At 35.3% G+C, this 23,519-nt stretch overlaps 1 protein-coding gene across 10 annotated transcripts in view; it reads right to left on the bottom strand.

Annotated features, from left to right (window-relative positions):
- Window positions 1–23,519, bottom strand: part of MICU1 (mitochondrial calcium uptake 1) — a 248,255-nt gene that overhangs the window by 108,459 nt on the left and 116,277 nt on the right. For 6 of the 10 annotated variants that reach the window (XM_003994041.4, XM_006937861.3, XM_019813250.2 and 3 more), the window contains one exon: window positions 7,050–7,164. The exons of 1 other annotated variant lie outside the window; for it this stretch is intronic. In XM_003994041.4, the coding sequence (XP_003994090.1) occupies window positions 7,050–7,164 (115 nt within the window). Of the gene's footprint in view, window positions 1–7,049; window positions 7,165–8,435; window positions 8,442–11,683; window positions 13,439–23,519 lie in introns of those variants that run through there. 3 more of the 10 variants (XM_019813251.2, XM_006937859.3, XM_023240542.2) reach the window with 2 other exon arrangements.

Below are 23,519 nucleotides of genomic sequence, written 5' to 3' on the forward strand. Positions count from 1 at the left end.
CACTTAATTCAATTTCTCCACTGATTCCTCAAAATCTAAAGAGGGAATCAAAATCAGAACACACTGAATGATGCCTGAATTTCATTAGGTCAGGTCCTATGCACTGGACATGCCGTAACATTTTTTGCTTCTGCTTTTTCTGCTGACTTTTCAAAGATTAATAGTAAAAAGTAAGGAAGATGCTTAATAATCAACTTTTATAATTGTTTTACTATTGCTTCCTTAAGCTATCTAGAGTTGTTTTCATGTTATTAGGCAACAGCACTAATAACTTTAGTTAGAACACATATGGAGACAAAGAGCACAAAGTAAGTACTTCATAATTGTCAACGGCCAAGATCCAGAGTCTAAGTTATACTATCATTACCGAATGAATCTTAGCATTAGCAAGAATGATCCAAATCAATAAATGCTATGTAGCATTCTAGATAAATCTGGATGACCTTTCTCTGCACCTAGTTATGAGAAAAATCTCTGACTTCAATTATAAGATTTAAGACCATCAGCTAATGCTGCAGCTGGTTAGTGCAGAGAATTAAGCCATTAATAATCATACTTCTGTATTCTCATTCAATTCCTATTAACCTACTTTAAGGGTCAGAGGCTTCTTGGAAATTATTTAATAACAGTAATTATTAACAGTCTCTTCATCTTGCCTAGAAGGAATCTAGATTTATTTACTAAATACTTAATATTCTACTTAATACAGATGTTAAGACTCATGTAGAAAATTCTTCAAGTTAATCCATCAAACCTGATCACAGAGATATGGTATAAAGCAACAGAATTTATGAATTAGGGGGGGCACCTGGGTGGCTCAGTCGGTTGAGTATCTGATTCTTGATTTTGCCTCAGGTCATGGGCCCAGGGTTGTGGGATCGAGACCCACGTCAGGCTCTGTGCTCAGTGCAGAGCCAGCTTGAGATTCTTTTTCTTTCACCCCCTGCCCCTCTTCCTGGTTCTCTCTCCCTCTCTCTTTCCCTCTAAAGTAAAATAAATAAATAAATAAATAAATAAATAAATAAATAAATAAATAAATAAAACCTTTCCAAAAAAAATTTTATGAATTAGGAATGAAGGGGGAATACAAATACATGAATTCTAAATTATAAGAAACCAAGCTTGTGTGGAAATAGATTAATTTAAAAACATGTTTTCCTCATTCCATTTGTACTGACTGCAGACTGAAGACAACAGCTACAAGAACTGTTCTCAGTTTGCTAAACTTCCTTTGGAGAAAATTGAAAAATATGTTATATTCTTGTTTTGTTATACCTTGTTTCAGTGCTTATATAGTGTAGATATGTCCATAGTGAATATCATTGCAAATCTATAGTGAATATCATTACAAACCTTTGATCATTGTCATGTAGTTTACAATCTAGATAATAATAAGCAAGTAAAAGAAATCAATTATATAGAATGTTAAATATTGGTTAAGTGCCAAGGAGAAAAAATTAAGCAGGTAAGGGGTTTAGGAGGTATGTATGTTTAAGCATGTGTGTATGACAGTGGTTAAAACTTTTAGAGGTGTTTAAAATTTTAGATTGGCTAAACAGGGCCCCCATTATCCAAAGCACATGCAGAAAAGAGGGAGAAATTCATGCCATTGCTTATTATAAGCACAAGATATTGCTGCCAAATTGGTTGTTATTCTGGGTATGTGTCCAAGATACTCTTGTTTAGCTAAAAATCAAACTTCTAAGAAGTTTAATAAACATAAGAAGAAATGACTCTCTTTAATGGGGGAAATTATAATAACATGCTTTTTTTAAGAAAAGCAGCTTTCTTTCTTCTTTCTTTCTAATATAGTATCCCAGCTTTATTTTTCATGGTTGCTTTTTGTTTGTTTGTTTAAAGTAGGCTCCACGCCCAGCATGGAGCCCAACGTGGGGCCCAAACTCACGACCCTGAGATTAAGACCTGAGCTGAAATCAAGAGTCAGACGCTTAACCAACTGAGCCACCCAGGTGCCATGCCTATTCTTTTTTTTTTTTTTTTTTAAAGTAGGTTCTATGCCCAACGTGGGGCTTGAACTCATCACCCTGAGATCAAGAGTCACATACTTCACCAACTGGGCCAGTGAGGCATTCCAGAAAAGCAGCTTTCTCATTTTTATTTTTAGGAGAAGTAACTATAAATCGAGAAGGGAAACAAATGATTTGCTGTATATAGTTGTCAAATTTTATTTTAGACAAAACAGAGTTTTTAAGGTACTTGGGAGGTTCCAAATGACAATCCATTTAGACAGAGTATTCATATTCTTCAAAACGATGGCAATTTCTTGAACACTACTGGGTCTATCAGTTTTGGAAAAAACCTAGACCCTCAGAAATATGACAGTTTTGCATTCTCTGAGTTATGTTGTTTTACATTACTCTGGCTGGTTTTCTGTTGGAAATCTTTAGGACAGCTCCTGTTGTCCACCAGAGTAACAGATTAATGAATATGTTAATGCTCTTCCCCTCATCCCAAACCACTCCTTGGCAAAGCTTTTTGTGTTTAAAAAATTGCATTCTATCTTGTAGGATGATTTGGGAACCATTTAGTGTGCCTAGATTGTTATAAAATCTTGTTAGCCACAGGAAGTTGATCTACTGTGAGTGTCATTTCCTAGCATCTTAGCAGCAAGGAATGGGAAGGAAGTGATCTTAGTATGATTTCTGTGGCACAATTCCCCCCATGGTTTGTTAGACAAAGTGGATAATGCAACGTGCAATATTCAGATCACAAGAATGCTTGGACTGCCCATTACCTCTAGGAGACTTTATGACTGACCTTTCCACAGCCAGCCTGAGAGAAAGAAGAGGCACTACATAAGTTACGGCTTATCACTGCTGAAAATGTGACCACAGAAGTAAAGTCAATCAACAGGAACCTAGATGCTGGATTCAAACCCTGAATCATTTACTTACTCTGGGACTTGGAGCAAATTTTTTGTATGTAACCCTCTGTATGCCTTAATTTCCTCATCTGTAAAGTGAAGACAATAATAGTACAAATATTATAAGGTTGATGTGAGAAAAATGTACGTGTAATTGAAATACCCAAAGGAGAAGAAAGAGAAGCAAAGAGAAAGTATCTCAGGAAATAATGGCTAGTGGCACCTGGGTGTCTCAGTCGGTTAAGTGTCCGACTCAATTTCAGCTGAGGTCATGATCACACAGTTTTGACATCAAGCCCTGTGTCAGGCTCTGTGCTGGGCACGTAGCCTGCTTAACATTCAATCTTTCCCTGTCTCTCTGCCCCTCCTCCACTTGCGTTCTTCCGAAAGAAAAGGAAAGGAAAGGAAAGGAAAGGAAAGGAAAGGAAAGGAAAGGAAAGGAAAGGAAAGGAAAGGAAAGGAAAGGAAAGAAAAAGAAAAGAAAAGAAAAGAAAAGAAAAGAAAAGAAAAGAAAAGAAAAGGAGGCTGAATTTTTTCCAAATTGGATGAAAACTATAAACCTGTAGATCCAAAGAGCTCAAAGAATCCCAAGATAAGAAACTTGTAGAACACTACATCAAGGCACACAGTAACACAAAAGGAACAAAAAACCCTGTCCCAAACTAGGGCATCCCCAGATAGGTATGATTCCTCCCTATCTCTGTCCCCCAGGGATCGTGAAGACATTTTTGATTGTCACAACTGGGAGAAGGGAAAGGGTATGCTACTGGCGTCTAGTGGGTAGAAACCAGGAATGTTGCTAAACCTCCTACAATGCACAGGACAGCTCCCACAGCAATAAATTACCCTGCCTCAAACATCAATAGTGCTAAGTTGAGAAAAACTAGAGGCATATAATAATGAAAATACTTAAAACCACTGATAAGGAGAAAATCTTAAAATCATATATATTTTTTAATGCAATACACAGAAAATGTTTTATTGATGAATTGCTAATTGTTAAGTTTAATAAATGCTTTGAGTTCAGAGACAGGAGGGAGAGACCACTTGGAATTTTAGAACTTTTGGGGAACATTTAAGATAGACTTTCTTTCTAAAAGTTGGATCTCACAACTGGGTAAGAGCTGGCTAATTCCCTTATAGGGAAGTGATAATGGAGAAGGCTGAGAATAGTTCTATGAATACTGGGGCAGACAACCACCAAGCAATACCCTTAGAGCTGTATTTTTTCTCCAATGGGGTCTCAAGACCTCTGAGAAATCATAAGAATCTATAACAAATTGGAAAATATGGTTGTTTTTTCATTTTGACGCTAATCTAAGAAATTAATATTTGCATACACTTGGGATCCCCTGGATCACCCTCTTTTTTTTTTAAATTTTTTTAAATTTACATCCATGTTAGTTAGCATATAGTGCAACAATGATTTCAGGAGTAGATTCCTTAATGCCCCTTACCCATTTAGCCCATCCCCCCTCCCACAACCCCTCCAGTAACCCTGTTTGTTCTCCATATTTGAGAGTCTCTTATGTTTTGTCCCCCTCCCTGTTTTTATATTATTTTTGTTTCCCTTCCCTTACGTTCATCTGTTTTGTCTCTTAAAGTCCTCATATGAGTGAAGTCATATGATATTTGTCTTTCTCTGACTAATTTCGCTTAGCAAATCATATTCTTATTCTATTTTCTCATCCCTGGCAATATAGAAAGTACAGCTGACCCTTGAACAACACAGGCTTGAACTGTGGGCGTCTACTTATGTATGAATTTTTCTAGGCACAGTACAGTATTGTAAATGTACTTTCTCTTCCTTATGATTTTATTAATAACATTTTTTTCCTAGCTTACTTTATTGTAAGAATACAGTATATAATACATATGGCATACAAAACACATGTTAATTGAATTTATGTAGGCTATTAATAGTTATGTTTTGGGGGAGTCAAAAGTTATACCCAGATTTTCGCCTGTGGGGTGGGTGGAGAGTATCAGTGTCGCTAACCCCAGCTTTGCTCAAGGGTCAACTATATGTGACATTGTCATACCAAGCACTTTTTGTAAATCACTCACCATGTTTAAGCTAGGAGGTGGGCGTCAAGAAGTAAAGAGGTGCCTGGACCAGTAGAGCTACTTGGAGTGGTTTCCAGAATTTAAGGGTAATGTGACTTTTACCTGCTCTAAAATGGTTGAATTTATTAAAGGAGCTACACAATGTGCAGGGTATTCTGAAGGTTCTGCTCTGTGGTCCTTCTGACCCTCAGAAAGATATGAAGGTAATAGGACTGAGAATTAGATACAAATTAAAATCTCATTTCAGCTCAACAAACATTTGCAGGAACTACTGCCATTGTATACAGTGTATATTACTACAGTTCTCCAAGCTGGGTCTCTTCATTTAATGCAGTACTCTTTTCTGCCACATCATGCTGAATGCAAATTCTATACAAAGTCATACACACACACACACACAGAAAGCTTAAAAATCTCTACCAATTCTGCTGTTTTTTTTTATGACAATCAGATATGAAATAACATTTAAATCAGATATGAAATAACATTTGTTACAGGATATCAAGAATAAAAACCCAGACAAATTTCATACTTACTAAATACTAGGCAGTGAAGTAGGTACTTTATATTCCTGATCTCATAATCGTCAAATCATGTGGGTTTGTTATTACTTCCACCTTCACTTTGCAAACAAAACAGATGAACAAGTTCACTGACTTTCCCCTAATCACAAAGCTTAGAAGTGCTGGGGCCAGGATTTGAACTGAAGACTATTTTGGAAACCATGCCCTACCAAAATCACAACTAACTTTAACAATACCCAACTTAAGACCGTAAATGTTATTTTATTTAGTTCACTACCTTGGATCTTCGTAACAAATCAATGTGTGTGTGTGTGTGTGTGTGTGTGTGTGTGTGTGTGTGTGTGTGTGTGTGTATCTCCTTTGTTAGAGCACTGGTTTACCACATGAATTTATTCAGACACTTTGGTATCCCAAAGACAACTGTGGTAAGGCATGTTAGTCTATATTTCTTCATTTTTCTGTCAACAGAGGAAAGAAGGGTAAGAGTGGTCAGAGCCATGGCAGGAACTGTGTCTTGTGTATGTCATTTATTAAAAACTATTTGAAAGTTTTATCTTTAGAGATGACTAGCCTAGAGAAAGGAAGAAAGAGGCAGTAATTTTTGTTTGCTATGTCAAACAAATTAGACATCAAATTAGACATTATGTCAAAAGTAATTAGAAAAAATTTAGAGAATCATCTCTTTCAAACATACAAATCAGATCTCTTTGGTTCAATTTAGATAGATTTCAATAGGATATACACAGAAAGCTAGAAACATACATTTTTTGTTTTTGTTTTTCTGAACAGTTAAAAAAAAAACCCACTTAGAGTAGCACACTTATCAACCAAATTGTTTAGCTTTAAAAAATCAGCAATTCATCAGTGCTCTAAATGAGTCAAATTTGAGTTTTTGTCTTAAGAGGTAATCCTTAAGATTCAAAAGTGAATATTCAACACAAGTAGAAAAACCGAGCCAATTTTCTTCTTTAGTAGAGAAATGACAGATTATGTGTTTTTTTTTTTTAACATTTATTTACTTATTTTTGAGAGAGAGAGAGCGAGCATGTACATGCAAGTGGAGGAAGAGGAGAGAGGGAGGGAGACAGAGAATCTCAAGCAGAGAATCCCAGGGAGACAGAGAATCCCAACCCCCCAATGTGGGGCTCAAATTCATGAACCATGAAATCATGACTGGAGCCAAAATGAAGAGTCAGACATTCAACCGACTGAGCCACCTGGGTGCCCTGATCAATACGTGTTTTAATGGGGAAGTAGAAACATTAATGAAGGCTACAAGGACCAGGCAATATACAATTTATCTTAAAAGAATACAGGGGTTCAACACTTAAAGGTAGATTTAACTTCACTGATTTGTCTTTTTCTTTTTTTTTAACTTTATCTTGATATTTTATTTTTCTTCCTCTTTCTCAGGTGGTTCTAACTACAAGTTATAGAGAACTTATAATAAATGAAATTGTATGTTAACTTATAATTAACTCTACAAACATGTCTTGTTTCTCCCTCCAATGAACTTTTTTTTTATAGTCCTTTATGCTCCCTATAAACGAATAAAAAGAAAAGTTTATACTTACTGGAAAGAACAGTTGTAAGGAAAATGTAGTCTGAAAAGGATATGAGTCCACATTCTCCAAGGGTATAAAATATACTGCCTTCATCAGCAAATTTTTCTCGTTCCTGGGAAATTTTCTATTATATGCATGGATCCCACCAAAAGATAAAAAGAAGATATAACAGAATGAGAACACAGATAGATAGAGATGAAACACCATTTATCTGTCAGTTTTATGCTACTTATCATAAGCATTTCTCTGATGGCCATTCCAAATTAATGGATCCTTTACAGTTTTCAAGATGACTAAACTTATAAGACAAAAGATGATCTTGTTTGTCTCAACACTGGCTTAATAGTAACACCAAAAAATAATTTCAATTTTATGAACTCCTGCCATTTGACATATACAGGCTCACTTCAGGACTGGTTTTGTTTCTTGGTTTTAAAAACAATCCACCTGAATTGCTGAATCACTATATTGTACAACTGAAACTAATATAACACTGTATGTTAACTATACTGGAATTAAAAACTTCAAAAAAATAAAATTAATAAAAATAAAAACAATCTGCCTTTTTCTATAGAGGTATATAAAGTAGAAAAGATACAAAAGAAACAAATAAAATAAAATGAAATCAGTACAATTTGCCCAGAGATAGCTAATTGACCAAGAAAAACTATACTACCAATGACCAGAAACAAAGAGGTAAGCAACTATTTTCAAGGCCCACACAAACTCTCAGAAAACTAATTTCTGAGAGTTTCTTGGCCCCCCAAGAATCTTAGCTTTGGAATGTAGGACAGTTTGCAGAGGAAACAACACCTCTGAAAGATACTGGCAAATCAGACATGCACACTAAGATTTAGCCATGATTTAATTTAGTTGTATTCATTGTTACCTTGCTGGAGGCTCCTAAGTTTCAGCTAAGTGATGAAATGCTCCTAAAACTTAGATTTTATTCTATGTATATATTAATTCTATTTAATCTATAAAACTCACAAAGAGTTACTTCTTAGCTTCAGTAATGGCCTGTCTGGCAAGTGGTGACTTCCTGGGTGTTTAAGGAATCCTACCCTGTTTTTTCAATTCGTAGCCAAATGATAAACTTAGTTGTGACATTGAAGATATTTTCAAAAACTGAAAAGGATCCACCAAAGAGTTAGACTTGGAACTAATTTCCATAAGTTCTGGACCAACTAAAGATATTCAATGAATTATTCTGGGTACCAAAAAAAGGAAATAGGTTTTAAGAACCCAAACCAACAAAGAGCAATCAAATAATGTCATGCAAACACAAAATAAGCAGCAGCATTGCAAGCACAACCTCAGGAGGAGTATCATGAAAACGAAACCAACAAGCACCACCACACCAGCATCCAGGTACACAACTATCCAATAGGTTACCTCTGTCTAGTGAAGATCCCATCATACACCACAAAGGAAAGAAAACTGGTTAACCAATTGAAAACACAAGTACCAAATGAATCATCACGATCTTCTTTGTAATCCTATCCAAAATAGCCTTTACTGGGCATTTGCTTGTTCATATGAAACAGGAGGCATAAACAGGTAAAAATCCACAGTTGAATGTTGACAAAGCAGTATGAGGTTTTGATGGCACATTCTACTTAGGAAAGGATTTCTTTGACTCATCTCTGGTGGACAGAAAGCCACCTGTTTGGTCCTGTTTGTCAGGATTTAGAGATTACTTCTTTGAATGGACAACAAAAATGAGCACGTAGTCCAATGTGTTTCGGTTAGGGTTAAATCTCATACCACACTTGATCTTCTACCAACAGACTGAACACAAATTTCAGACAGCTGGATGAGAACTAAAGCAGCAAAGCCTTTCACTGGAGGTTAATATTTTAATTTCTCAAAAAAGGGAAACAAATGGTTACATTTTTTACATTATCTAAGATACTGCAAAAATAAAGTATGTAAGAAAAAATACACAAAATGAGAATAGGCTCCCAAAGGCATAACATTACTGACTAAACAATAAATATGTATAAAAGCTGAATACTTTGTATTAATTATGCAATCATCTTTAAAACAATTTTTTAATGTTTATTTATTTTTGAGAGAGAGACAGACAGACAGAGCATGACCAGGGGCCAGGCAGAGAGAGAAGGAGACACAGAATCCGAAGCAGGCTCCAGGCTCCGAGGTGTCAGCACAGAGCCAGACATGGGGCTTGAACTCAGGCTATGTGATCATGACCTGAGCTGAAGTCGGACGCTTAATCGACTGAGGCACCCAGGTGCCCCTAATTATGTAATGATCTTACAGAGAGATTGCTATAAGCCAATAAAATAAATAATATATTGGGATCCAGAAGATAAGAAAGAGACAAACATGTAAGGAAAGAGTGAAAAGAAGCACTTAAGACAAAAAAGCATGGCTAACATTATTTTTCTAACAATCACCTGGACTATGCTGCTGCTTGGAAGATATCAAAAGACAAATCTAATTCTGTTGGTAACTTTTAATTTTGATATAATTGCAAACTCAGAATAGTGGAAAAAGCAATATAAGACACTTTCATACACATTTTACCCAGATTCACCAATGGTTTACATATTACCCTAGTTGCTTTATCATTTTATATATACATATATTCTTTTGTCCCTCTGAAAGTTCAACACACACGCCCTTTTACATTTAAATACTTCAATATATACTTCCTATGAACAAAGACACATTCTCTTATATACCATAGCATAAATTTAATGAAACCAAGATATTTAATACTGATACATACTATTATCTAATCCAGTCTATTTTTAAATTCAGCTAACAATTCCAATAATTTCCTTTATAACTATTTTCTCCCCAGCCCAGGATATAATCCACCATCATAAACAGCATTAGTTGTCATGTCTCTTTAATTTCCATTAATCCAAAACAGGTTTTTTTGTCCTTTATTTTTTCCTTTGGAGGTTTGTTACTATCTTTGTGGTAAAATTTATGTAACAGAAATGCACCATTTTAACCATATAATATGTGGGCCTTTGAATTTCGCTCCTTTCACATGTTTTCTCAGTTCATCCATGTTGTGGCATCAATTTCTTTTAATCACCAATGAATATTCCATTGTATACACATCACGATTTGTTTATCCATTCATCCATTAAGGGATAGTTTGGCTGTCACCACTTTTTGGCGATTGTGAATAGTGCTACTATGAACATTCATGTACAAGTATTTGTTTGACTATCTGCTTTCAATTTTTTTGGGTATGTACCTAGGAGTGGAATTTCTGGGTCATATCATAACTCTGTGTTTAAGTTTTTGAGAAAGGGCCAAAGTGTTTTCCACAGTGGCTGTACCATTTTACGTTACTACTAGCAATGTACAAGGATTCCGATTTTTTCTATACCCTCATCAACACTTATTTTCCTTTTTTAAAAAAATTGTAGCCATTCTAGTGAGTGTGAAGTGGTATCTCATTGTGGTTTGATTTACATTTCCTTAGTACCTAATGATATTGAGCATCTTTCATGTGTTCGTTGGTCATTTACACACCTTCTTTGGAGAAATGTCTTCAAATCCTTTGCCTTTTTTTAGAATTGGGTTATCTGTCTTTTTGTTATTGAGTTGTCAGAGTTCTTTGTATATTCTGTGTATAAACCCATAACATGTACGATTTGCAAATGTTTTCTCCACTCTGTCCATTGCCTTTCTACTGTACCTTGATAATGTCCTTTGATGTACAAAAGGTTTAAATATTGATGAAGTTCAATTTGTCTACTTTTTCTTGTTGCTTGTGCTTTTGATGTCATATCTAAGACTCCACTACCAAAGCCAGGGGTGTGAAGATTTACCCCTATGTATCTTCTAATAGCTGGGTAGTTTTAGCTTTTACATTTAGGTTATTGATCCACTCTGAGTTAATTTTTGTATGTAATGTGAGGTAGGGATCCAACTTCATTCTTTTGCATGTGGATATCCAGTTGACCCCACACTATTCGTTGAAGAGACTTCTTTCACCACAGAATGGTCTTGACACCTTGTTGAAAACAAATCGACTATGAATGTGTGGGTTTATTTCTGGGCTCTCAATTTCATTCCATTGATATATATGTCTATCTTACACCAGGACCACACTGTTTATGTTTTATAATTTTTTTTAATTGTGGTAAAATTCACCTGACATAAAATTTACCACTGTTAACACTTTAAAGTGTATAATTCAGTGGCAGTAAGTTCATTCACAATGTTATGAAACCATCACCACTATCTAATTCCAGAACTTTTTCATCACCCCATTTGGAAACCCCTTCCCCACTAAACAGTCACAGCCCCCTGCCCCCTTCTTCTAGCCTCTAATCCAATTTCTGTCTCTATGGAGTCCCTGGTTATTTTCTATAAAAGGAACCAAGCATAGTTATCTTCTTAGTGGCTACCTGCAGGCTACGATGAACATCTTAAATTTACAGCAATCTAGTTTGAATTAATACCAACCTAGCTTCAATAGTATTAAAAAAACCCCTCTGCTCCTGGAGAGGTCATTTTCACAAATTATATCTTTATACAGTGTGCCCATTAACACAGATTTATAATTATTATTTTATGCATGTCTTTTAAATCACAAAGGAAAAAAAGGGAGTTAAAAACCAAAAATGGCAGTAACATTGGCTTTTATTTACCTGTGTTGTCACCTTAACTGATGTCATTTGTTCATATAGCTTCAAGTTAGTATCTAGTGCCCTTTTATTTCAGCCTTAAGCATTTTCTTTTTTAATATCGTAGATCTACTGGCAACAAACTCCCTGCTTTCACGATTCTTCATTTTAGTTTTCAAGTTTGATTATAATGTGTCTCAGTGTAGGTATCTGTGAATTTATCCTAAAGTAGAGTCACATATTTCAATAAATTTGGAAGGCTCTCAGCAATTGTTTCTTCAAATATTGCTCTCTTCTCTTTCTCCTTGCCTTCTGGGATTCCTAGTAGACATATGTTGGTATACTTAATGATGTCACAAAGGTATCTTAAACTCTGTTAATTTCTCTTCATTCTTTTTTTATTTCTTAGACTGGATAATATCAACTGACCTATCTTCAAGTTCATGGATTCTTTTTTTCCTGCCTGTTCAAATCTGCCATTAGACCCTTTTAATGAAATTCTTTCAGTTATTGTACTTTTCAGTTTTCAGAACTTAAAAAAATTTCTTTTGTTGATATTCTCTATTAGTTCATACATCATTCTCCTTGTTTCCTTTAAGTTCTTTGCCTATGGTTTCCTTTAGGTTTTTAAGTATATTAAGCCAATTGATTTAAAGTTTGTAGTAAGCTTTCTCAAGGATAGTTCCTATTTTTTTTTCCTGTGAAATTGGCCATACTTTATTCTTTGAAAGCATAATTTGTTGTTGAAAACTGGACATTTTGTATATTATAATGTGGTAACTCTGGGAACCCGAGTCTCCCTCCTCAGGGTTTGTTGCTGCTGCTTGTGTGGGTTGTAGTTACTTCTTTAGTGACTTTTCTAAATTCTTTTCATAAATACTGAATGCTTTGTCAAGCATGGTCACTCAAGTCTCTGTTCCATTACCTTAGAGGTCAGCTGGTGATCTGACAGAGATTTCCTTAAATTCCTGGAGTCAAATATGTATGTGTGGGAATAGTCTCCATGTCTTTACAGATTGGCTTTGTGTTGGGCCTTCTTTCAATGCTTAGCCACTGTTTAAAAAATCTGCCTTTGCCTTCACTTCTTGCTTGCATGGAAGATAAAAGGCAGCCAGAGGTGAAAGCTTGGGGTCTGCTAAGGTTTCTTATAAGTATTCATTCAGTTCCGGGCATGCATAGGCCTTCCAGATTCCTCAGTATATGGTGGAGCACTTCAAAGTCCTTGTTCTCTATCTCCAGCTGCCTCTTCATTTCCCAGGCTCTTTGGTTTGTCTGCTGCTTTTCTCGGCCCGCTGTGGCTAGTATATTTATTACCTTTAAGTGCTTTTGAAAAATGCCACTTGGGAAGCCACCCCATCCCTAAGAGTTCCAATAAAGGCAAAACAAAGGCAAGCCTGCAAGTAGAGATGCCTCATTGACCAGAGAGGTCACTGCCCACATCTCTATTCTCCAAGGACAAGGTCTGCACTGCTTGCTCTGGCACAAGCAAGTTGTACTAGGACTGAGGGCCACAATCTGTATGGCTGCCATTGTGCTGTGGAGTGGGGAAGTGGTTATCAAGTAAGTACGCCACAACTTTATCTTATCAAATTTCAGCATCTTCTTCTTTCAACATTCCCCTGGTGGTTTAAAGTCTGATTCGATTCCAGAGATCTGAAAAAGTTGATTGACAGTTTTTGCCAGCTTACTGACTGTCTTAGTGGAGAGATGCAGTTTTGGAGTTACCTACTCCGCCATTTTTAAAAATCTCTTTACACTTTTTAACCCTAAGAGATTTGAAAAGTGAATTATATTGAAGAATATCCCTCACTTTAAATTAGGCTGATGCTTCCTCATGATTACATATCTGTCTGTTACAAACTATGAATTCATATTGGTATTTCTAATTCCATTCTAGTACCATGGGAAACAAGGTAGTCTTACCCCTTACACACTTGTTATTCCCTTCTTCAACAGGGAGAAGCCTGGTTCGCATTATCCTCAATATATTTACTCATTTGCTCAATGAGAGTATATAGAGATTATATTAGAATATACAGAGAGCAGTTTCACAATTGCTAATCATATCTGCAAAAAACTTATTATCTAGAGTTCAATATTTGTTACAGTTTTAAGTAAAATCTACTTTGTAAAATGCATAAATCTAATGTACAAAACAATGAATTTTATAAAGAAATAAGTAAATATTTGGAGTAACCCACACCCCCATCAAGATACAGAACATTTCACTGGAAACATTTCCATTGTTTCCTTTATGCTCCTCCTCAGTTAACTCCCACCATGTTTTTATACCATTGATTGTTTTGCCTCTTCTAGAAGTTCCTATAAACAGTATCACCAGGATATACTCTTTGGTGTACAGTTTCTTTAGCTCAGCCTAATGTTGAGAATCATCCATACTGTATTTTTCAATAGTTTGTTTTTATTGTAGAGAAGTATATTAGTCATCAATAAAATAAAAATGAAATAAAAATTTGTATTATAACTTATTTTATATATAATCATAATGCACACATAATAACGTGATTTATTCATTCCTTTACAGATAAACATTTAGGCTCTTTTCAGTTGTTGGCTATTTAGACTTTCCTAAAAGTTATTTAGTTAAAAAAAATTTTTTAATGTTTACTTTTGAGAGAGAGAGACAGACAGACAGACACCATGAGCAGGGAAGGGGCAGAGAGGGAGATACAGAATCCGAAGCAGGCTCCAGTCTCTGAGCTGTCAGCATAGAGCCTGACACAGGGCTCGAACTCACACTGTGAGATCATGATCTGAGCTGAAGTTAGATGCTTACCGACTAAGCCACTCAGGTGCCCCATTCCTCAAAGTTACTGTACCTTTTTTACTCACACCATCAATGTATGAGAGTTCCAGTCACTCCACATCACTGCCAACATTTGTGTTGCCAGTCTTTTTAATTTCAGCCATTTGAGTGGGTAGGTAGTGATATTTCTTTGTCGTTTTATTGTGCATTTCCTTGCTGATCAATGTTGTTGAGCACTCTCTATTTATTGGAAATTATATATTTTCTTTTGGCCATTTTTTTTTTCAATCACTGATCATTCTACATTCTGGATATGAGACTCCTTTCAAGGAGTCTGGATAGCCAGACTCCAAGACGATCCCAGGGATTCTTGCCTGCTGTTATTCACATCCTTATGTTGACCTAGTCTCCTTCACAATGAATCAGGGTTGGTCTGTGTGACCAACAGACGACAGCTTAAGTGATAATGTGTGACCTCTGAGGCTAGGTCATAAAAGGCATAAAAGGCATGCTGCTCTGTTGGAGGGAAGCCAGCTGTCATTTGAACAGAACACTGAGGCAGGACAGTAGAGAGCCTACAGGGAGAGGACCTGAGGCTTCTCAACAAGTCAGTACCAGATATTTCAGTGAGCCACCTTAGAAATGAATCTTCCATCCTCAGTCAAGCTAGATGGTTAAGGCTTTAGCCAACCTCTGACTTAAACCTCATGAAAAAGCCTGAGCCAGAACCATCTAGCCAAATTGCTCCCAAATTCCTTATTTATAGAAAGCATAAGTGACAAGAAATTATGATTGTTTTAAGCCTCCAAGCTTTGGATTTTTTACTCAGCAACAGATAACAAATATAGTCAAATACATATATTAAAAATATTTTCTGCTAGTTTATGACTTATAATTCTCTTTTAACAATCAAAAGTTTTAAATTTTCATGAAGTCTCATTGATTTTTTCCTTTATGGTTATTGCTTTCTATATGCTAATAAATTTTTGCCTCTCTTTAGTACATAAAAATATTCTCATTTTCTTTTAGAAGCCTTAAAGATATAGATTTTACATTTAGGTCTATGATCCATTCCAAGTAAACTGTGAGTATAGTGAGGAAAGGGGTAAGGTATATTTTTTATTTTTTTAAAATACGGATATATAGTTGTTTGTAAATCATTTGTTAAAACACCTTCCATTCCCCCATTTAATTATTTTGGCATCTTTACCATATAAATTAATTTACCATATAAGTGGGGCTACTTTTTCCATGCTTTTTTCTGATTTGAGTAGCCCATTTTCTTTTGAAGGTCTTTTGATTATTAACAAAGTATATGACTGTTTGCCAAAGTATAAATAAACATGAAATTATCTGAATGGTTAAAAAGGTAGCTTAAGCCTCTGCGTGAGACGTATTTAAGGTCAGGTTTAGGCTTAGCCACCTCCACTATTAGACGATTATAAAGCGTACAGAGATAATAAAGATGTCACCAAACAGACCTTCAGTTGTATACTGATTGAGAATTACTACTGGAACATATCTCCATAAGGGATATATAATAACACCTTGCAATGCTGATTTAGTTAGTGTGATTTTTCTCTAGGAAGGTACCTCTTCCTCTACTGCTTTAGACAGAATATGTCCATGTTTGCAACTCTCAGTCCTCTTGAAGGAGAAAATATTTCTGTTTGTGTAGCTACATGTGAGATCTCTGCTGAACTCAGTAGAGTGGTAGGAAGGAGAGGCCAAAAGGCCAATGTGCTCCATATAAGAAAAAGTTGAAAACATCTGAATGAAAAGATATAGAACGAAAAAGGATCCTAGGGGCACCTGGGTGGCTCACTTGGTTAAGTGTCCAACTCTTAATTTGGGGCTCAGGTCATGATCTCATGGTTTGTGAGATCGAGCCTGGCATCAGGCTCTGCGCTAACAGTGTGGAGCCTGCTTGGGATTCTGTCTCTCCTTCTCTCTCTGACTCACCCCGCCCCCCTTGTGCTCATGCTTTCTCTCAAATAAATAAAGTAAAAAAAAAAACACACACACACACACACACAAAACAAAAACAAAAACAAAAAAAACCTAAAAGAAACTAAAAAAAAAAAAAAAAGATCCTAGAAAGGTGAACAAAAAAAAGGGGGGGGGAGGGGACATGACAGAGGGATAGAAAGTATCAAAGTCAGGAAGAACAGAGGAAAGGGATAGCATGTATGCACATGTACGTGCATATGTTTAAGAGAAAGAACAAAGAATGTCTGTTTTGCAGTAGCTCCTTGAAAATGAGAAAGATGTTTAAAGAAGACTTTTAAATTATCCATGCTTTTCAGTATGCTCTGTGCAACATAATCTTCTAATTCTTTATTAAAGCATTGTTCTTCCGTGCTTCTGGAGTCATGGCAGGGGTAGAAGGAAAGGGTGGGGGGGGGGGAAGTTACATGCATATTTTCTAAAGCACCCACTTGTCAGAGAGTGGTTCAGGTGCATTTAAGATTAAGCATCTACTTATTAACTCTAAGAATTTAAAAGTGGGATGAATATCCAAAACTCCAAAGATGCTTCTTATAAAATTCATGACATTTATCAGTCAAAAACACCCAAACTGCCATAAAACTATCAAATTTGATCCCTCAAATTATTTAAAGCTAGGAGGAGAATCAAATAAATATATCAAAATTTGGGAAGAAATGAGAGTTACTAGAGAACCAATTTTTAGGCTATTTGGCATTGTATGACTGCTCCTTAGCTGGTATTTATAAATCAAAGGTCTGATTCTATTATAAATGATATCTTCAAACCACCTAGCCATGGCACATAGGGAATCTGTGAAAATATAGATATTTGAGTTTGATACTGAATAAATTTTTAAAAGTCACAAAGTATGTTGAAAATGGAAAGAAAGAAAGAAAGAAAGAAAGAAAGAAAGAAAGAAAGAAAGAGAAAGAAAGAAAGAAAGAAGGAAAGAAAAATGTAAACTCTAGATTCAAGGAAGGAAAGTGGAGGGAAGGTTTTTGGGTATTTTTTCTTACTCCAAAAGTCTTATCAATTGTTTAATTCTGCAAACTGAGAATGTCATGTACAATGTTTCTTCACTTTTGAATAATGTTTAATCTTTGACTACATTTTAAGTTATTTTTTTTTCCCTAGGCAAATACCATTTATATACTTTAGGGATGATATGGAGACATGTCCAAGGAAAACATAACCTTCCTTAACAGATTGGTAATAATGTTCACTTTCTCTCACTACCTCAGAGGTGGTTATTTATATTGTTTGTTACTAATGAACATTTATACTAATACGTGTATGTAATTCAATGTAAGTCATAAATTCAATATAAATAAACATTAGACAAACTAAAAGGAAGACATTTCTGTATATAAAAGTCAAATGAAGTAGAATATATTCCAAATCTATTGTAAGGCCATATAAAGTGAGATTAAGTAATACATGAAGATGTAAGTTTAGCAAAAAAGTTTATAGTAAGGGTCTAAGGAAAATTTGTTTCATCTTAAAGTTCCTGAGGGAAGATTCTAGCAATACACTTCAGTATATATGCTGAAAATTAACAGAACTAGGTTTAAAAAGACATCATAATTGAAGATACCCTCCAGAGCATTATGCTATTTTATTATTGTTATTTTTTAATTAAAGTATAGTTGACATACAGTGTTATATTACTGCCAGGTGGACAACACAGTGATTCAACAATTCTACATATGCTATTCAATGCATCTTTTTTAAAAAGTTTATTTGAGAGAAGGAAGAGAGAGAGAGAGAGAGAGAGAGACTGTGCGCACATGGGAGGGGCAGAGACAGAGGGAGAAAGAGAGAATCCCAAGCAGGCTCTGTATTGTCAATGTGGAGCCCGACTTGGGGCTTGAACTCCTGAACTGTGAGATCATGACCTGAGTCGAGACCAAGAGTCAGAAGCTTAACTGACTGAGCCACCAGGTACCCTGCTATTTAATGCATCTTATAAGTTACATATCAAACTTTATTCAATCACTTGAATCTCTGAAATTAAGGCTGTGAAAGCAAAAATGCAGGTCAACCAATGAGAATAGCATTTCTACCGAATTTACTGACAAATATTACTTCCTTTTAAAGAACAAAATTACACAAAATATTTCAAAGCAATGCGCTCGCTGACTTAAAGAGGGGAAGTTTAACTGTTTTACTATTCATTTACATGACTTAGCCTAAGACGCTATGTTTCAAAATTTAAATCACAACTACATACTCACTACTGTAAAACAGTCAACTTACGGAACTCAAGTGAAAACAAATAAATAAATAATCTCCTAAGGGTCCTGGTATTGACCTCAACTGCATCATATCCTGAATCTTTTTATTTTTTAAGTAAGCAGAGACACTTAATTAGAAAGTTATAGCAAATCATCGTGTGTAACTGCTGTACTTCTCAAGGAGTCTAAAACCTGAACTGTTTTACCAGGATAGTTTCAAGCTAACGCGCCCACACTGTGATTTCTGACCAATCACACAAATGTATAGAACACTGCCAAAGTTGCAGGTGCCATCAGGAGCCTTGGTACTGGGGATTCCAGTCACAACTCAGACTCGCTAATACTCACTGTGCTCAGTGAATCCTAATTTTAATAGGGTTGATCAAAATAGAGGCAATAATTTTGCCTTTAAGGACTCAATTGGATGAAGCCAAAAAGAAAAATCATATCTAGCAGTTTAATCTCATTATTTATTCTAGTTAAAACCCATTTCTCAATTTCTATAGTTCGAAATAAATTTTCTATCAAGTAGTAGTTGATAGACATGCCAGCAAAATAGATGCCAATATGTCATCTAGAAGCTCAAAACATCTCTGGTTTATAGAAAAATCTGATAAAGAACACAACACTGCTATTTAAATTAAGATGTCATCCTTTATGAGACTGAGATAATTGGCTTTAATTAGCATTTCTCTAGATGACTGATATATATTTCAAAGCCTAGCTAAATCCCTCAAGAAACGTTTGAGATTGTACTTCAAAAACCAATTGATGATAATAATATTCTTTCAGAAAAAGCAATTTTAGCCCAGCATTTCCAAATGATAAACAGTATTTCTACCTAAGGTTGGGGTTGGGGCAAGGAGGGGAAGAGTGTTAGAAATAGAAAATTCAGCAAATTTCCCATGCAATTAATGCTCATACTTAATTATTTAGTTGGTGCGTAGATGCCAAAGCCTTGGTAGGTATCAATCTTAAACAATCACACTATTCCCAATCAAACAGAAAATGTTGCACAGTTAAAATATGTATTCTTCTTCCCCTGTCCGACACCTGAACTTGCAGAAAACTTGAATTTGAGGTTATGTCAGATAAAATTAAATCGAGATGTTTCTAATTTAGAGTAGTTTAGGAGTTCCTCTCCTGATTCGGAGTTTCCAACCTTTTCAAAGGTAATATTGCATTTGAGGCAAGCAAACATAAATGACTGTGCAACAGACTGTGGAAGGTGAGTGCTTAAGATACTGTAAAACTTCATTCTGCCAGAAAGCCATTCTCTTTTCAGTCCCAATTCTAACCACGTTAGCTCTGAGAACACCTCCAAATACTTATCATGCACATGTTTTCCTATTTCATTCATTAGATGGCTATAGAGAATATGCATACAAATGAAGATGCTTACCAAAAAAAATGTGGGAGAAGATTTGATTCAAATAATGATAAAAATTTGGAAGTCTATTGGAGTAACGTTCACTTCAAGGAAATGATACAACTTCACTGAGTGGTTTGTTTCAGTTCTCAGTATCTGATGAAGTATTAATCAAAACCCTCAAAGGGGAAAACTGTCAACTCTATTATTTTCTACCACATAGGCCTGCACACTTGCTTCAAAACAGCTCTGGATGGGAGAATCTATGTTTTACCATTATTGATTATTTGCTACCTAAATCTAAGAATTCAATTTTGGACTTTGGCCACTCAAATCAATCAGTGCTGAAAAGAAGTGCCGTCGGCTCAGCAGTAGTCTTGTTTTCAGTCATATGGGTTATAAAAAGCTTTCCTATTAATTCACGGAAAAGCAACCTCACAAACAAATTTTGAAAAACAAGTCAATATAGCATTTCACCTTCTCTCATTTGGAAAAAAAATTATTAAATGAAAAAAATCGCATCATAGAAACTAAGTTTCACTCTGAGGATCACCAACCATCCTACACTGTTCTAGTAACTGCCATCTCCCAGGAAGCCCTTTAGATGAAGAATTTTTAAATTCAAACACTTATAGGTATCCCTTAAACACCACTAACCATTAAAGACATATCAAGAATTTAAAAATTATAGTTCACGTGTTTCATGCCAGGCACTGTGCTAACTACTTGAATTACATACACCTCTGTAAGTCCTCTCTGCAATCCTTGGAGGTAGGTAATACTACTATCCTGCACTTTACAGATGAGAAAACTGAAGTTCAGAGAAGTTAAATAAGTAGCCCACGGTGACAACGCTGTGAAGTAGCAGGACAGGTCCTAGTTTGACTCCAGAACCATTATTATGTTATATTGTATCAAATGCACAAAAACTGTTTGCAATTTCTAAAACTGTTAATGGGGACTGGGTATTTTCAGAGCAAAAATAACCGTTCATTATTGTAAAATATTAATCCTGGGGCTTAGCATATATCAGCTCATTTATCTTGAGAAGGAAAGTCTAGTTAATGATGTAGGTGCACAACGTATTTTTATGCTATGACTTGTTCAAAAGCATATTTTAATCATTTTGAAAATGAGTATCACTTCAAGAATATAATGGTTGTGTTCTTCTTAATTAATAGACGTTAGACTAATCTGTCATTGGAAAAACTTTTCAAGTTTGGAGCTTTAAAAAATGCATGTTCAGGCTAAGTGGAGAACCCACTTTTATCAGAATAGGAGAAATAAAATGCTTTGAGTAGTTTTCACAGAACTTTGTATAATCTCAAAGCATGTTAATGTGCTAAAATAATAAGAAAAAGGAAGTTAGTCTGGATCCAAGTCCTCTCCTGTCAAAGTGAATTTCAAATCTTCTTTCATGATGGAAAAGTTCAATATGAACGTGTTGGAAATGTAATGGTTCGTCAGTCATGTTTATGCTTTCAAATCAACAATGATAAATCAAAGGGGCTCAGTTGATCTCAAGTTCAAACAAAAGAGAATCTAAAATAAAAATGTATTTAAAGACATATTTAATAGACGTCTGAATATTTGGGGTAACTAAGTAAACTACACTCTCCTAGGGAGTACTTAATGATTACATTATCATTTCTTTTTTCAACCTGAATAATCAAACACATGAGTTAAATCAACGTACTTTAGTAGTGGTGGAACTTAGAGACTGGAAAGAGACATTATGGATACTCCTCACAGCAATATAATTCAGTATTTGACACCATTCATAAGCTGCATCTGAAGAACAGCTCTATGCTACTACAAAAACAAAATGATTCCAGCCTTTTCACAGGCAATAGGAACTTAGCATGCAAAGGACAAAATCCTGGTTAAGGAAGCAAGCAAGAAAGCCCTCGTCTATTAAGTAACTGCTCATTGACCTTTGGAAGCTTAAAGGATTTATACTAGTGTCACCAACATGAGTGATATTTACCTATTCTAGGGAAAAAAAAGTTTATTATTTTCAATACAAAATGCTTATTAACAAGATACCCTTAATAATAGAGTAAAACTTGCTCTTGACTCCTTACTCAACAAGGATATCACCCTTGATAGTCAAAGTTTAAAGAAAACTGGTGCTCTTTTGTCAATTATGGTGGTTGACTACCCAATGCTGAATATTCCAGAGACTTCCAAGCACTTCACCAATTCCTACCTACCTCTTTTCACTTCCCCTCATTCTTTAGTAGGGACACCTGTGTGAGGCAACTCATTTTAAATTTTCAAGTGTTAACCATACAATTATCATAGGAAAGGAAGAGTTTTTAGATTCCTCCTACAAATTGTTCTGCTATAATTACAGAAGTGGAAGCAATGTACCTCAATCACAGGTGTTAAGCATCTCATCTGATTTATGCTCCTTAGTACTATGCGTACTAAGTTGTGCCATGGCTATTCTAAAATAGAATTTCCAGCATTAGAAACATCGATACTGAGACTATCAATAAATTATTCTGTCACAATTATTTAAGTATTTGTTGGTTTGTTTCAGAATGCAGTGAGAGGCAGAAGATAATTGACTATACCAGGAACAGGGTCATTGGTCTGGGGTTTGGTAAGTAGACTTCTAAAAATATATCCCATTTTAAAAACGAAGAAGCCCAGGCAGGAAAAATGTTATATAAAAATAAAGAGCACACTGTGATCTCATTAATTATATCATTAATTATTTTAAAACAAAAAAGATATTCTAATACGATTTAGTTTATATTTCTCTAAAGAAACCCAAGAGTAATGTCTTTTAAAAAATAAATGCATTTTAATAACTCATACACTACAATTAAAGAGTCTGAGTCTTCAAAGATCAAAAAATGTACTTCTTAGGCTAGTCCTTGAAATTCTCCTTTGCCAGATTACAATCTACATATTCTCTTTCATGATCTTCCTCGTGTATTGGCTTCCTTTTCAAGTTAAAGTTGTTGGTCAGTTCAAAAAAACAAAATAACGAAGTCCTAAAATGTTCCTTTTGTTTCCTGTTAAGCCATTTAGTTGAGCAAAGTGCAACTAAGCAACTGCTTACCTGTATTTATCAGGTAAGAAATTTCAAGAAACAAAAAACATTAATTTTTCACTGGAAATTACCATTGCCTCACCCTTCCTGTAAAGCTCAACCAGGAACATGGCATCCCTACTATGACTGGTGAGATGACTCCATTATACTGCTGAGTATCTCTTATGCAATACAGTGGTAACAGTTTCTTAACCTTTCGTGTGACACTTGATGTTAAAACTTCCCTTTTAAATCATGCGAGGTATTATATTATCAAGGACCTGTGCAGTGTTTGCATTGTCATATTAAAGATAAAGTATGTTAATTTAAAGTGACAGGAACTGAATCATTTTGAAAGGAGCAGGAGAAGGACATAGGCATGCACTGAACCTTTGTCCCTGAAGCATTACTATGGATTCTGGAATAGTTAATTTAAAGCACATGCTGCTGAGTCAGTA

This window comes from Felis catus, chromosome D2 (assembly GCF_018350175.1).
Source record: "Felis catus isolate Fca126 chromosome D2, F.catus_Fca126_mat1.0, whole genome shotgun sequence".
In the NCBI taxonomy this organism is placed as follows: Eukaryota; Metazoa; Chordata; class Mammalia; order Carnivora; family Felidae; genus Felis; species Felis catus.